At 41.0% G+C, this 17,702-nt stretch overlaps 1 protein-coding gene across 1 annotated transcript; it reads right to left on the bottom strand.

The window, feature by feature from the left end:
- Window positions 1-915: 915 nt before the first annotated feature.
- Window positions 916-12,822, bottom strand: LOC125970512 (guanine nucleotide-binding protein G(i) subunit alpha-1). The gene is made up of 9 exons (XM_049722856.2): window positions 12,390-12,822; window positions 6,379-6,421; window positions 5,910-6,051; window positions 4,615-4,772; window positions 4,385-4,513; window positions 3,973-4,102; window positions 3,504-3,657; window positions 2,914-3,123; window positions 916-2,228 (listed from the first exon to the last, which is right to left on the bottom strand). Exons 1-8 carry the CDS (start codon window positions 12,505-12,507, stop codon window positions 2,933-2,935), a joined length of 1,065 nt encoding a protein of 354 aa, XP_049578813.1. The 5' UTR covers window positions 12,508-12,822; the 3' UTR covers window positions 916-2,228; window positions 2,914-2,932.
- Window positions 12,823-17,702: the final 4,880 nt, after the last annotated feature.

Genomic DNA, 17,702 nt, shown 5'->3' with positions numbered 1-17,702 from the left:
GAAGAATCACTGCAGTTCAAACTGCATAATGATGCAGTGTCATAACTTTTTCTGTTGTTAAGTACAGTTTACTTTTGAAATGGATAATATTCGAACAAAATTAGTAGGCCCACTATTAATCTTTAAACTTCGTATATTATAATATCCTATTGGCCTAGGCCTACTTCACTAATGAAATTTTATGTTGGTCATGATGGCTACTAGTACAGCTTGGAGAGCTACACATTATTGGTGTGGCACTTGATGTACACGCATTTTTTTTTAATATATACATAAAAAATACACATATGTACGTTTCACTTAGGCAGATGGACTCTGACTAGAAACTTGATCTAATTCCCCATGCCTTGTTTACTTTGAGCTTTTTTATCTTTAAGGTCAGCCCTTAAGCTCCATATAAAAACTCCCGACTACCCAGACAGACTTGCTGTCGTTTGGTTGTCTGCTGTGAAGTTTGCCATTCATCTACTTGTTTGAGAACAGTAAGTTGTGCAAAATGTTGGGAAAACATTGAATAGTCCATTCAAAAGTTTAGAGCAGGCATCAGCCACACGAACGTTCATGCAGCCTGCAGGTACCACATGACTAGACTGTGCGCCTGATCTAAAAATAGCTCACTATCAGTTGTGGGACAATGTAACTTCCAAAGAATGTGGAAGAAATAATCATGTGACAGTTTTCCATACGGATGTCTCTTTTCTATTTTGTTAAATATTTTTTATATCTATTGTGGGAAAATTATATAGCATAATCACATACTGCAGATTAATAGTGACCCTTACTGACACTAAGCAACTATTATTTGCGACCTTTTTTCCCTGCCTTACGAGCGCTGACTTGAGATACGAGTGATGCATGCAAGCTGTTTAATGCCATTCCCAGCTGAAGTTTACGGTTAAACTGAACAAACAAACCTTGTGTGTTTACAACTTTAATGCGAATTAACATCTGTTGCCGTGCTTCAACCCTTTAAGCAAGGGAAGGAACACAAAGTGCTGCAACATTATCTAGACAAACAACAGAATTCAGTCATTCTTTATCACTGACATAAAACAACATTAGTGCAGGATTGAGGAGTTGCAACGCCCCAATAAAACATTATCAATCCCACTTTGTCATTTCTTTAGGTGTTAAATATTGCAATAATATTCATATCGCATATGGCATATTTTTTCCAATATAGTTCCACCCCGTGACCACAAAATAAATGTGACGAGTTTGTTGCATATAAGTTGCTATGGTTTCACCACACAGCAGCTCTTTTATTAGCAAAAAACATGGAGATTAGTCCACAGATGTCTCCCCATCCGATGTAAAACCGAAGGCTGGGTTCGCGTGTGTGTGTAGGGGTGGGTGGGTGGGTGGGGATATGTAACGTGAAACCATCACAGACATCTCGGCCTTGCACCCCCACACCGTCTACGTGCGTGTCTATTTATTGTGTGCTACAAAGACATCCTTCCTTTCAAAGCTTTTTCCTTCAAATCGGGAATGTTACTCGTTGTTGGTCGCTTAGAAAAATACAACTTTGAAAGGTGAGGATGACACGTAGAGAAATAAAGTCCCTTTGTTTTGATATTGTGCATACTTTCTCCCTTTCTCTCTCTCTCTCTCTCTCTCTTTCACACGCGCACACACGCACACTTCCACACATTCACAGGCTTTTGGTCTGGAGCACACATGCAAACCGGCTGAAAAAGTTAAAATGGCTCTCACAGTATGTCAGAAGGGAATTTGGCCTGTGGAGCGAGTTGGTCGTACTTGACACGTCCGAGGAAGAAAATATACACAAACAAAAAAAACGCCCAAAACTTAAATAAAATAAAATGGATTGCAGGTTAGATGATAAAAACATCTAGTACATGAAGCTAACATCTAAATTAACAAAAGGTAACTAAGGCATGCTGAAATTAAACATTAACATGTTGATTCAAAGATGGGGGAAGCAAGTATCCTCTTCATATTTTATATATATATATATATATATATATATATATATATATGATAGATCAAAGGAGCACATTTTTTAAAAAGGTTGAAAACCCCCCAGCCAAAGACAGTTGTACAAATATTTTACACAAAATGTTTCTCGTCTACACTGCGCCATTAAAACCTTTGAGAGATGAACATAAGTTAATTAAACGCACAAAGTGACAATTGTCAGCGGAGTCTGTGAAGGCCAGATACTCGTTGAATAAAGTCACACGGCAGGAGCACCGCTGGGCTGCCTGCACACAAACAACAATATGGCCATGTGATTAGTTATACAGGAGAAATCAAGTTTTAAGGACAAACTGAGAAGAAAAGGTCAACACTGTGAATTACCATAATCATAATAAATAAAGTTGTATACAGATAGCAGTTGTAATCCGCTAACTCATTCTATAGGGCATGTTTAAAAAAACATGGGATGACCACTTCAAATGCCTTTAAAACCCTCCTTAACAAATAAATTAATGGAAAAAAGTGAGTGCTGATGTACATCTCATTTGCCTATTTTACTGCTCACACTCCTCTGCTCAGCAATAATCTTTCATTTGCACTACATTTGAGTTTTGTGTGAACGTTTGAGACATCACAGTGATTTTGACCTGTTGTCTTGGAATTTTGGCGTGTCGAGAAATTGGTGGCTATTCTGTACTGGAAGTTGACAGCTAATCGGAGAAGGGGGTTCCCAGAGTAAAAGACAAAACGACAAATACTGAAATTAGATCGTTTTACTCTTCTGAGCGTTTTTTTCTGTGGAGTGGGGTGGAGCAAATTTTCGAGAGGCAATCTTGCACAAAAACATTCCCAAAAGGCAACACAAAAACTTGTGCCAAATTGGCCATTCCAACTAGATTCAGATTTTGACAGAACTCATTCACATTGCTATCGTCAGAATGGCCCCAATACTCCTTTGTAATACAGCACCTGAATCACACGGTCACCCTCAGAAAAGGCCACAGTCCTTCAGGTTGTTTTTGATGATGACATCGGTGACGGCGTCGAACACGAACTGCACATTCTTGGTGTCGGTGGCGCAGGTGAAGTGGGTGTAGATCTCCTTGGTGTCCTTCCGCTTGTTCAGATCTTCAAACTGACACTGGATGTAGGCCGCTGCTTCTTCGTAGGTGTTTGAGCCTGTGGGCGGTGACATTTGATTTGGGTTTATTTTAGATTGCTACTGCAGCAAAAAAAACAAAAACAATCATATGTACATAATTATATACCATACAGGGGCGGATTTCAAAGACGGGCTGTATAAAAATAGGGAACAGCCATTTTACCGTTGAAAGTTGCCTTCAACAATAGTTTGGTGCAAATCTTAATTTATAGAAGATTCAATTTCTCGTTAACAATTGGATTGATTTCTTTCGATTGGTTACGAGAACATTTCTTCACAATCCCTATTCATCATTCTACTTATCCATGATGCCAGTAGTAATTGTTTTGTTTAGTTAGCACAAATCACATTGCATGTCATTAAGGACAACATTTTGAGCGTGTTTTGATATCTTCACCTGCATATTCTGGGTAGCAGATTGTGAGGGGGCTCTTTTTGATCTTCTCGTCAAACAAGTCCTTCTTGTTGAGGAAGAGAATGATGGAAGTGTCTGTGAACCACTTGTTGTTGCAGATAGAATCAAACAGCTTCATGCTCTCGTGCATTCGGTTCTGTGAAAAGGCAAAGATGCATTAATACAAGAAAGAAAGAACAGATGCGCACTTTTTACAATCGTCAGGGACCTTAGAAGCCTAAGGTCAGTTAAACTTTTATTACGATCCTAAAATGCTACAAGTTGTGCAAAAGTAGTGAAACGGGGTCGGACAATTAAAGGAATATTTCAATTGTGATTTTGATTTTGGCACGTGTAGCACGTGCTTCTCCCAGCCCAACTGAAATATTGACGTTAGACATGCGCATTCAAAGTTCATCTGTACAGGATCTATAGTGTGTCTCGGTAAACAAAAAAATGTCGCTTTTCTCACCATCTCCTCATCCTCGGCTAACACGAGGTCATAGTCGCTGAGAGCCACACAGAAGATGATAGCGGTGACGCCCTCAAAGCAGTGGATCCATTTCTTTCTCTCTGACCTCTGGCCACCGACATCGAACATTCTGTAAAGATGAGATGCTACTTTAAAGCTGCACTCCCTGGGAGTTAGGGTTGTTTATCTGCTCTTATATTAAATTATATTTTGATATCGTTTGGTTTTAGTCTTTGGACTTTTTGGACGAGATTAATCACACAGCCAGAGGTTCTACTTTGTTATGAATTCACCTTCAAGTCATTTTAAACTGTAAAAACCAAAAATAAATGAAATGCACAACAGGTCACTGACGTATTCAATTAAAGTACATAATGCAAGAAGAGAAAAAAATTTAAAATGACAAACTGACTTGAAATGCAGATCCTTGAAGGTGAAGTGCGTCTCCACGATGCCGGTGGTCTTAACTCGGGTTCTCAGCACATCTTGCTGGGTGGGCACATAAGTGCCATGTGATATCCTGTCCAGGTCATTCAGATAGCTGTTTGGGATGAGAAACAGGGAGAGAGGGAAAAATGGAATGGTTAATGGGTTCAAAAAGGGCCACACCCTCTCTGGAAGGTTACGATATGACTACTCAACTATGCCGCAGAGTCGTTGAGTTGGTACTCTCGGGAGCGGCCGAAGCACGCTTGCACTCCCCTGTCTTTCCACAGCCGCTGGATGACCCCGGCCAGCTCGCCCGTCATGAAGCCCTCCTCGGCCGAGCCGGCCAACACGAACAGCTGTCGTGCGTCATCCTGAGTGGACAAACCTCTCATTTAAGCCGCTATAAAGCAGCTGAATTTCATATGAATACTGAAAGTATAAAGAAGTGGAAAATCTGTCCGGCTGTGACTAAACGGAGCCAAAATGAGTCACTTGTATAAAAACAAACCATGTGCTTGAAAAGTCAAAATATTGACACAACAAATTAGCACATCACTATTTCAATTCAATACAGCGGCGTTAAATATGGAAGAACATCCCAAGTCATATGCCTCAAATGGTTGCAGTTGGCAATTTTTTTTTTCCTTACTAATTATGAACACGCTCCCAATTCCAATGAAGTTGGGACATTGTCTCAAAAGTAAAAACTGACGATTTTCACATTCTTTACAACCTATGCTGAAGCGACCACAAAGACAAGATATTTAATGTGCCTATCGATTCTCATTTCGGGAGAGAGTGAAATTATACAAATGGGTTAAGTGTGTTTGATTTTTCCACTTGTGACACTTTGGCTACCAACATTTGGGAATATTTGCAGTGCTCCTTTTGCATTGCTCTTGATCTGAAACTAATTTTCCCTTAGAAGAATCGATAATCAGAACCATTTTTAGGAATCGAATTACTGGAAACTATTATTAATTAACCTGAGTTTAATTAAAACACAGTCTCGGCTCATTCAGTTTTAGGGGGGTAAAAGCATTGAACAAATACTTTCCCTTTACAACATTTCCTATGAGGAAATTTCTTTTGGAAATTAGATGTTGCACAAGGCCTCTTGATTTCTAAAGGTGATGCTTCTCGTGGGGTAAATGGCGATTACAGAAAAAGAAAGTCATTGAATAATCTTTTGTAAACATCTGTAAATCCCATTGTGCTCAAGCTGTATTGTTGTTAATGATTTAGCTGAATGTTGATTCTTTACAGGTTTTCACAGTATACCTACGTTACTGCGCCGCCCTCACGTGCAGGAATAGTTGCCGATGTACTGTTCTGCCACTTTTATTACGTTTGAAGCATGCGGGAGTAGTAAAACTATTTTTAAAAAATGTCCATCTTTTGACACTCCAAATCTCAGATTTGTACCTATTGCAGGATGCTCCGAACGTGATGAACCACTGTAAATATTGTTTGCTGGTGTTGTGTGTGTGACCTCAGCAAGCACTCACGGCTCTGGCCGAGTCGGCAAAGTCAATCTTAAGGCGTCCCATGGCTCTGATGATGGCAATGATGGACTGGATGGTGTTGCTGTAGACAACAGCCTTGTACTGCTTACACTCTTCCTCTGAGTAGCCTGCTTCGTGGATGATCCTGGCACACAAGATAAGAGCTTTACCACAAGGAAAGTCTTCCCCACCTAATTGCGGTTTAAGCTTGAATGCAACATGCTACCACTTTAATCAGACTACATTATTACAGCAACAAATGAGTTCCTAGAAATGGCAGCCATTATTGGGTCTTTCATTACTGATTGTGGCTGACGCAAGTTCACTGTATGAAACAATGTATATGCTGCTGATTGGAAGTAAAGACGATTTACACCAGTACGATATATTGTCAAATACCTAATCATGAATTGGCATTATCATTTGCAGATTATTTTATTTTCATGTAGATTATGCAGGCGTCTCGACTTACTTCATCTGTTTAACAATTGTGCTCTTCCCAGACTCGCCAGCACCTGAAAATGAGACAAACATGGAAATTTGATAAGCGTCTCAGACAATTGAATTGACACATTGCATGCCAAGAAATTAAGAGTAGGGATGCTCCGATCATCATCGAGCAATATGTGTGGGAAAAAAAAAGAGAGCATGATTGGAATTTTAGATAAACCTTATGAACATACATGTATGTACAGAAATTGCTTCTTAATTGACATATGAGAGGATTGGCATGAATACAGTTCACTTTATAAAAAAAAAAAAAATTCTGGCAGCCATGTGTGCTAGTTTCTGATTGTAAAACGGCCTCAAGAGGTATGGGTATGGGTGACAGCCATCGCAAGTATTGATACATTGAAGTCTGGCCGGTAAAGGCCTAATACGTGTCAACAGTACTCACCCATCCCCACTTTAGATGTAATATCAACCCTTTAAAATATGGACCTAGGCAGACAAATACACCAATGTGCAAATGGAGCTCGCCAAACTGCAATTTGCAGTTTGTCAGTCGACAAGCTAACAGAATCTTGTTAAAGATGTGCTTCAATCTGCGCTTGAGCCACGTCTTTGCACAATTGGATTAATCAATGAGATCCTGGTTTCAATGAGATTACGCAGGGCTCAAGCATCACCGGGGTTGCGATTTTATGCAGCCTGGACTTGCCAGTAAAGCGACTTAACACATAAGGTATAGTGATCAGGACAATTTGAGGCATTTTTATCTTTTCAGATCAAAGTCAGCCAAGGTCATATTTTTGAAAGAGCATCCAGAGCTATTACCTTGTGTGGGGTGTGTTAAAAAATGTTTTTGTTTTTTTTTCTCATCGGATAGCAGTTGCGACCCACAATCGTAAATGTTCACCCTGTTTGGTAAAATATCTAAGATGGCAAATTCTTATTTACAGCATGTGTGGATCAACACCAAGTTCGCCTGAGCCACAGACTTGTGAGTATAAAAGGAAACCTAACTATAGCCAATCTGGAAGCCACCTGCTTCCATGCTGACGCATGATTGCACTGCGACCTACAGCGACAACCGCATAGTGAAGTTTGCTGACGACACGACTCTGGTGGGTCTCATCACGAAGGGCGACGAGACTCGGTACAGGTCGGAAGTTGACCTTCTGACCACGTGGTGCAGGGACAACAACCTCCTGCTGAACGTCAACAAGACCAAGGAAATCGTTGTTGACTTCCGGAAGGGTCACACAAAACACCTGCCGCTGATCATCGATGGTGCTGTGGTGGAGAGGGTGAGCTGCACCAAGTTCCTGGGGGTGCACATCAGTGAGGACCTCTCCTGGTCCGCAAACACCTCGTCACTGGCAAAGAAAGCTCAGCGCCGCCTATACTTCCTGCGGAAGCTCAGGCGTGCATGTGCTCCTCAGGCAGTCCTGTCTACATTCTACCGTGGCACCGTTGAGAGCGTCCTCACCAGTTGCATCGCTGTCTGGGGTGGTAACTGCACTGAACAGAACTTGAAGGCCCTGCAGCGCATAGTGAATACGGCTGGTAAGATTATTGGTGCTTCGCTCCCCTCCCTGAAGGACATTTACACTTCCCATCTCGCCCGCAAGGCAACCTCGATTGCGAGAGATGTGAGTCACCCGGCTTACTCTTTGTTTGACCTTCTGCCCTCTGGGAAGAGGTACAGGAGCCTGCGCTCCCGCACCACCAGACTCGCCAACAGCTTCTTTCTCCAGGCTGTTAGGACCCTGAACTCGCTACCCCCTTCTGCGTAGCATGCGGCACTGTTGCGCTATTTTCTGGAATGTCTGCTGTACGCGCACTTGCTCCTTTTTTGCTCCTCTTATTTATTTATTTATTGTGTTATTTATTCATTATTTATTCAGCACGCTGTTGTTATACTTGTTTGTCTGTTGTGGGCCATGTCTTGTCACCGTGGGATAGGGGGGAACGAAATTTCGGTTTCTTTGTGTGTCTTTGGCATGTGGAGAAATTGACAATAAAGCTGACTTTGACTTTGACCTGAGGTTCAAATAGAGGAGCAACCGGTTGTGTTGATTCTTTGTATAACGTGTCTCACAAGTCATTTACCGCAATAGAAATGAATGAATGGCTTGCAATGTAGTTAGTTACCAGACAAGATAGCATTCAGTCGAGTTACCGCTATTGCTCGTGGTTTCTTGTCTTTTGTATTTTCTGTCAGACTCGATTCCCCGTGGCACCACGCTGCCTAACAGGATAGCGACATCTCGTTTTGGGAAGGGGACTCGGGATCATCTGTGGTGGTGATACCATTAAATGAATTGTGTGCTGAATTGGTCATCTAGGGCAGGGGTCCACAACCCCTTGGTGCTAAAAAACGTTGGGGACCGCTGACCTAGGGGCTCTCATGTTTCAAAACTCTTAGATGTTAAAATGTAATGTGTGCACATCCCTTTAGACGTGACGGTGATCAAAGCGAAACTTTTTGAAGTAGATCCTTTTCATTTCCGCATGGTAAGGCACAACAACCACCGTCTTCTGCAGCTCCCCATGAGATCCGCTTGTGTTTACAGCTGAGGAACATTTTAATTACCTTCCCTCTACTGGGACTCCGTGCTCTCTGGTGAGAAGACATGTTCACCAATTTGGCGTGAAACACAATGAGCAGATGCATACCCTGCTCTGACACATGACCAGTAAGATTGCAAATGTTCAAGTTCAAATCACCCCAAATTTAACAGGGATCGCACAAAATTTATAAGGAGAAGTCAGGTCTATATTTTCTGTGCCCCTACTTAGTCTAAACAGTGTTCAGACTAAGAATTGTGGAATAACAATAAAGGATGAAAAATCCAAGCGGCTGCCATTTTGTCCCGTACTACCACTGCTGCCAACTGCAATTGATGTCCATGGTAGGGATGTGCTCAAAACGTCGATACCTTGGTACATTCCGATATTATTAAAAATGATACAGTCTCAATATTATAGTTCTGAATATCGATACCCCTCCCTAACGTAGCAGTTCACAAGGCGTGGCATTGAAATGGGGTGCACTGCGTCAGAAGGGGACAGCAAAGAGATGTTATTTTGAGTCGGTATTTGATGTTTGTTCACATGTAATGATATAATCAAAAACAGGAAGCATGTCAATGAATAGATGTCCGTCTGCTCCGTGACTTCCTCTCCTCTAATCCCCTGAAACTCCCACACACACAGGCGCTGCAATGCGTGCAGCTCATAATTCACCACAAAATGATAATTAATAAAGTCAAAAATAGAATAATATAGATACAATATAAATGTATATATTTGGCTACAAAGTTTAAATACCAAAGAGATTTTGATCATTTACTCTGAGGAGAAATCATTGGAACAAAGTCGAGCAACACCGTGGAATTGATTTCTGATTTTACAGATTCCGTAGGCAGAAAGGAGTTAGTCATTCTCTTCATGTTAGACCAGACCTCAGCATAAAATTAACAGCTTTTGGTTCTTCATGATTTGCATTTGAGGCAATCCGACCTCTCAAAACTCTCATGTCAAGTGCTTGTTGGGCATGCACTTTTGCGTGTTGATTCGCTCAGACGAGTGGTTTCAACGAGACTCGAAAAATATCTGCTTGACGTCAATGAACGATAATAATTGACGTCTACATCGGCACGTCTTTGGTTTAAGCATACAATGTTCTGTTCTTTCGTTCCATGGGTCTGTTTTCCAGAAAATTAGAGTACTTATTGCAATAATGGTTATTTTTTAGTCTGAAAAGGTTGAACATCCGCCGATAAACAGAAACCTCTTATTCCGGAATCAGACTTGGGCAAATAAACATCCAAGGTAAATGCAAAGCCAAATGCTAGTTGCAGTTCTTGCAAAACAACCACACACTATCACAACCAGGGAAAAGAACATCATATTTCGCTTAGCCCACACACCCACACAAGTGTCGGGAATTGAGCAGCACTTTGGACGACAGAATATAAACGTGTGTAATTAAAGAATGTCTTGTTCTCCAAGCAACCATGCAGTTGCAAGCGTGCGCTGGCTCTCCGTTTGCCATCCACAATTGGCACACATTCACATCACTGTCAGTCAGACTGCACACAGGTTGCTACGCAACGTTTATTCATCTGATTCCGACCGAGACGGTAGCCGTTGACCGCCAGCTTTGAGCTCACTATATTGTATAGAATATTGACAAATGGCTGCTGCTGTTCTGAAGATCATTGGTCAATATGGTGACTGGTGGTTACGGTCTTACTTGTTGCTTCTTTTGGGATCGGTCCCGGCCGCTTTTGGAAGCTGGCTGTGTCGTACAGCGCTCGGCACCGCAGACCACAAGAATATTGTACTACATTATTTTTATTTCACTACACTGTGCGTCTTGTGCTGCTGCTACATGTTGTAATAAATAAAAAGTTTACATTTGCAAGCCCTGGCAAAAATGGCAAAGAAGATTTTACTTCAAATGCCTCATCCACACCACCTTGCAAACAACCGCGCAAACTGTGTCGACTATATAAGGAAGCATGCCGCAAAAAAATCTCAGTCAGAAAAATCTCAGTTCGTGTCTGACCTCCCAGTATGGCAAATGAGAAGGACACTGCCACAAAATCTGAAAGGGGGATTTACAATATATAACACAGTGGCGTCTTACCCGGAAAGCTTGCGTTTGGAGAGGAAATGACATGTCCATTTGGCTGACTTTGGCTTACACGGCCTATAATCGGGGAAAGCTGAAAGACGGTACAGACTAGGTCTACACTGTTATAGACTACAGGAGGTAAACGTGTGGCAAAACAGCTCGCCGAGCAGCACCAAGCAAGAATTCCAAAAATGAAAGATTAGCAACTATAACATACTGAAACGACCGCGCTTCAAATAGAAGTCAAACAAGTGTGAATTATTTTGTGATGAGATAAACGCCACTTCATCATCATGTCTGGTCTTTGCAAATAAACACATTTGGGATTAGGATATTTGGTGCATTGGCCATCTTTAAATCCATCATCCGTCAATCAGTCCTCTATAGCGGGTGTCCTCATTAGGGATGTCGTTGGGCATCAAGCGAGGTACACTCCAGACTTGCTGTCAGTCAATTTCTCAATGTGTTTGCAAAGCGAGAGCAAGTTGGGAGTTAAGTTCAGAAACACAAGCACATGGAGAACCTGCTGAGATTCTAACCCCAAACCTCAAAACGGTGTTGAAGACATGCTCAATCGTCGATTCAGATTCTTAAAAGTACACATTTTGTTCTGATTTTTCCGCAGGCAACAGAGCGGCAAATAGACTCTCGCAATCTATTCCAATGAGCGGTCTGCCTCCAGGCACTAAAGTAATGACACTAATGCGTCACAACGAGCATATATTGGTATCTGTCAGAAATTCACGCGCAAGAGTTCCTCGAATTGGGCAAAAAGGCCACCCACCCACCACAAGTGCGATACGACTTATTTCGCGTGAGTCGGCCTGCAAGCAAGATAATAAAGTCAGCTGATTAGAAGAAGGAACAGTGCACCGAAACCCTTTTATATCGCTCGCGTTATGACAATAGTCGAGTCTGTAAGGTTTTGTGTTAAATCTCAGTCCGTTGACTAATCCGGCTAGCAACGCTGAGTCGGCTAGCGTTAAGAAGCTAATTGCTAAATTAGCTTAGCGATTTAATGCCAATGTTGGGCGGCAGTGGCTGGCTAATGTGGGGTTAATCCTCCCCAGCGTTTACATTTTAAACACGTAATAAGTGATGCAAATGAGTTAGCGAAGGGGAAAACAACGTTTGAACTTTTTTGCTATCTTCCCGACTAACCCCGCGCCATTCAATATTACGACAAAATGTCCTCACTTTGTTGTTTCGTCAAACTTAAAATTACATCAAATGCTTCCTTTTTTTTTTTATAACGTTGCGTCACTTAATGGGGTTAAAGCAGTGGACAGCAATTAGTTGGGTGCGGGTGAACTACGCAAGGCTTGGGTGTTGGCTTGGGGATGAGCCTCATCGCCTCAACCCCCGGTCGACCGGACCATCCATCTTTCTCTCACCGAGGAGCAACAGCTTCACCTCCCGGGCAGCTTTCTCTCCGTCGTCCCGGAGGTTCCTGTCGATCATCTTGCTGCGTTCCTGCGCCGCCTTGTCGTCCGTGCTCAGAGTACATCCCATCTTTTTGCCTTTACCGCAGTTCGATGTTCCCCGAGTAGAATATTTTGGGGTGAAAAATGACGAAACGCAACTTTTGACTGGGAGTGCTACACGACATGCAAAGGCTACCACCAAGCTAGCATCCAGTAATGGGGAGGGGGAGGAGAGGGAGGGAGAAGGGTGGGTTGTGATTGAAGCACGCCCTTCTCTTCCATCAACTTTGCAGCTAATACACGTCGAATTTCTTGTTTGTTTTATTTTGTTGTTGTCGAATTGACGGGCCAAGTCAGTAGGGCATGTTTTATTCCTCTTAAAAGAAACGTAAAATCGAAATTTGCCTCTCGTGCTGTAATAAAACACTTCGTTTCCGGGTCTGCTCGCAACGTCATGTGTTATGCGCATGAGCAAGGAGGTTTAAATGCAAGTCGATGTAAAATGCGCACGCGCAGAAATATTTGCGTAAATAGTTAAGCTCTGTTTAAGTTGCTGTGATTTGACCTTAAAATGGCTGATGAATTATACAATATTTATAACCGCTAAAACGGCTAACTTTGATTTGGTTAACTTCAAATACGATTTGGGTAACTTCAAATATGTGGCCTCTGGGCCATTTGTGGCCCACAGGTTAATATTTTGTGGCCCCTTACTTAATATAAAACTTTTAGTATTAGTATGGCCCTCACCTTTTTTCGCTGTGTTGTTCTTTTGGGCATTCTGTGTGTGTGTATGTTTTAATCACTTAATTATGGGCTAGCATTTTTCAGGTTCATATCTGATGAATAAAGATTGGAGAGATTGGATTACTTGTACTTTTCCTTGCCATACATTGCAGTATTTTTTTAGCTCGTGAACAAACATTTGGCACTCTCGACAATCACTTGATAGTTTAGGCAAATCGGCCGGAACATTGGGTGAAGATGTTGGTACTATATTTGCATGGTTGACCTGCTCATGAGCTGCAAATGCTCACGAGCATGTTTGCATGTGGCGCTTAGACAGAGAGCAGACAGACATTCAGAAAAAGATGTTGCTGCTGCATTGGGGAGACAGAATCACAGAAGGAATCCTCATGCACTTTTTCAGGTAGATATGTAAAGAGAGCCACTGTAAAGTAAATCTTGAACATAAACAACTTTGAATTTTGAAGTAAGAGTTTGGAAAAGTACTCACACACGACTTAAATAGATGTACATATTCTATAAAAGATTCTGTAAAGAAATCTCTGTCAGGGTCCATCTTGTGCAGTTTATCAGTTTTGCATGAAAATGTGCTGGAGGAAGCATATACAATGGTGTCAATTAATCACCGTGCACTTGCAGACACACTTAAAGCCAAGATATACTTAAGTCCGACAGTTAAAGGTAAAAATATTTTTTCAAGTAAATTATATGCTTGACTTGTCTCTTCTATGAGCTTACATTTTGCAAGCACTTGTACTGAGAATGAAAAACGTAACATGCACGTTGTGTAAAATCTAGCCGTCAGCTTGATTTTAAACAAAAAGCCATAAATATATATTTTTTTTCAACCCTGGGAAGGAAGCATGTGCTGATGTTCACAAAGGAGCGCTCCATCCTGTGGTTGAATTTTCTCTGTGACCACATCCAGCAATTCAAATGACTGTCAGATGACTGTGACCCAATCCGGGGAGTGCCAAGGCTCCAACACCTGAAATGAATGGAAATAACTTTGGTAGCATGTCCAGCAAAAAGATGGGCAATTGGAAAAGTACTGTACACCTGTCCATAGCACTGTTTTGGAAACACCCTTGACCCTGAAACAGGATAAGCGGCGTTGAAAATGGATGGATGGATGGATGTTTTGTAAACAACATTTGTAAGTGTAAAGTGATGTGACAAATGTCTAAATGTCTGTAAGGACATATTAAAAAACAACATATACTATATATAAACCAAAACCCACATAGTTTGTGACACTTGTGAGGACAAGTGGTTCAGATAATGGATAGATGGATGGATGAAAATCCATGTAAAATAAAATAATCCTTGTATTTCACATTCATTGCACAAAATTAATGTTGCACTAATCATTTCAGTTTAACATTACCAAAGTTTTTCACAATAGATTTGTGTGTGTCTCAACTGGAACAGTTAAGTACGAACGTATAATTTATATTCTGGTTTTTTTCCACTGGCTGCCTGTATGCTTTAGAATTAAGTTTTATTCATAGGAACTATCATATATGTCTAAATAGAATGGAAAAGGATTGTGATGCAGTTAGAATTCATCTCCTTGCTTTGCATACAATTTCCATTGGAGGTGGCTTGTGCAAAATGCAAACTGAGATATAGAATCATTTCAGTTCTTGCAGAAAATTGACCGTGTGAGGGGGGGAAAGTCCATTACAAAACTCCCCAACGATGTTGTTTTGTAATCCTCACAGAAGAAAGACCACATTCATTTCAGGAGTGTTTTCTGCAGGGGAAATGATGTATTATTGTCACCATGACGCAAAATGTTACTGCACTGCTATGCAACCAGAAATGTTTTGAATCCTTCAAGCGAGCGAGCCACACAATTAAGACACTGAATGTGAACTGAGGACAGATACTCAGCACTTTGTTGTTCCTTAGGGGATGAGAGGGAAAAAGTCTCATGATTCTTGAGCACTGGGGGACAGGGGTGACATACGTACAAAAATACATACATACATCATAAATAAATAAATAAATAAATAAATAAATACATACATACATACATACATACATACATACATACATACATACATACATACATACATACATACATACATACATAAATCATAAATAAATAAATAAATAGATAAACAAATCAATAATCACTGACTCGTTTATCTATTATTTCGTTTGACACTTTTGGTCCTCATAGATAAAATTCCTATAAGACGTTTTGAAACATTAGTCCTCTAGATGGCAGCAGAGTTCTGAAACAGCATTTTCAGTCTGAGGAAAACATGAACTATTCTGCTCCAGTAGTTCCCACAATAAGGAATTATCTCTGCATTGTGATGTACTTATTATACAGATGACACACACTGAGGTCTCCAATTGATTTTGTCAGTGGAGGAACAAATGGTCACATTATGTATGTCTGTAAATAATGAGAAATAACAGATTGTTATTAAATTAGGTATGAGGTACAGATGTGAATGGCCAGACAGGCAAGTGTTAGGTTTAGCAAAGAATAGCTAAGTTAGGACCAACGCAGGACGATTGACAAAATGGAAAAACTACTTTCATAATACAGGAAGTCACTGGTAGTTTTTCATGCAACGGTTACATTATTAAAGATTGAAGGTTTCTTGATTTTAGATAAAACAATTGTTCTCTAAGCAACATGCGCGTAGTAATCCAGTACTCCAGATGACCAACAGAACACATCACACTCATAACGAATCCACCACCATTGGTAACAGCAGGTTGACACTAGTCTTGCAAGAGGACATGTAAACTCAAAAGTTGTTTCTCCTGTGGTTCAGGGACATCGACATTTTTTTGGATTTCTGCATGCACCAGTTAGCTTTGTCAGCAGGAATGTTATATAGGACTGGTCTGTTGTTATTGTGTTTGGCTCTTCATCATCCATTCAGAAAGCTGCTCCAACTAAATGACCTAATTTCTCTCCCCAAAAAGAAAATGACAGGCTTGGGGCATGGCTTCAAATGGGGAAAAGGAAAAAGCTTGCTTCATTGTTAGTAGATTTTTTTTCCCCCTTACTCCTGAGTGGTAGAGAGCAAATTAGGATAGTGTTCTTCAAGCTGTATTTTGCATGTAATGCTTTCCTTGGACTTTTTTCTTGGTCTGACATTGGTATTGAAGAAAAAAAGCACCTAAAATGAAAGAAACTACACAGGGAAGGGAGAAAATGCACGTGTGTAAAGCAGCACTGGCTTTTATCTCCCATTGCGCTATACATTCCTATATGGTACGAAAGATCCCCGTGCCCTCGAGCGCTTCATCCTTTTATCAGCGCTTCTATTCACACTTCCTTTTCAACTCAGCACGCTGCATGTTGGCCTTCAGTGCATGAGGTCAACATGTATGCTCCTCCAGACAAACATATGCTATCAAACAATGCAACTGAGGCAGAGGGTTTTCAAAATCAGTAATGGTGGCTGATGTAACTCAAAGTCTATTAGCAGAAGGATTGTTCCTTCAACCAATCTGATTTCAAATTCATCCTCACAAGGCCATGCCACCCTCAATGATGTTGGCTTTTTTCCCCCCCACCCTTTGGCTGGTTGGTCGGCGCAAAACTGGTTACAGCCATGTTGGACTAGAAAAACTAGAAGAAAATGAAATGTCTGTTGCGATCTACACAAATTAATAAAACATGTTGCATGTTTTCAAATCAGTAAAATAATGCTTAACTATATGATTACTAGCAGGGCTGTGGACTCGGTCGGATTTTTGCACCGAGTCCGAGTCCGAGTACGGCCTCTTGACCACCGAGTCCGAGTCCGAGTCCCCGAGTCCAAGTCCGAGTCCACAGCCCTGATTACTAGTATAGAAAGTAAGAAGTAATAGCATAATAAGCATAATGTTATGTTATGTTATGTTATGCTATGCTATGCTATGCTATGCTATGCTATGCTATGCTATGCTATGCTATGCTATGCTATGCTATAGTTTGTTATGTTATAGTATTGCTATATTATTTGTATATATTTGTCATGTAGTTTGTGAATGAACTCACAACTATCTAAACTTGGCTGTGTACTGGAAAAACCCATAGGCAAATGATTACCCATTTACAGCGGGGGCACACCATAAGGCATTGATGAGTCTCCATCCCAAGAAACCAACCATTTAACATAAACATTGGAATGATAATGAAAATCACATACCGTAAGGCAATTATTCACGACAATAAAAATGGCATAGATCGGTCTCCATCCCAAGAAACCAACGATTTAACACAAACATTGGAATGTTGGAAAATCTTGCCGGAGCGTATTAGAAACCTGTTGCTACATGGCGGAGCCAAAGCCTCATATTGATTCATCTCCATGACAAATGTAATACTTATGACCATGGTCATGCTTTTGCATCTGTCTACATATAAGCTGCATGACAGCTCACCCAGAAAGGAGTATAATGTTTGGCAGCTTACAGAGAATATGAGCAGCACGGGCGATCTTTGATAAATCACCTCAGTTTGTTTGTTTTTTCGTTTAGTCAACAACACACTCTTCATTTGGTAATATTGTCGTGCAA

Source organism: Syngnathus scovelli, chromosome 6 (genome assembly GCF_024217435.2).
Source record: "Syngnathus scovelli strain Florida chromosome 6, RoL_Ssco_1.2, whole genome shotgun sequence".
Lineage (NCBI taxonomy): Eukaryota > Metazoa > Chordata > Actinopteri > Syngnathiformes > Syngnathidae > Syngnathus > Syngnathus scovelli.
Note: the sequence above shows the minus strand (reverse complement) of the source record. Positions and strands in the feature narration are given on the sequence as shown.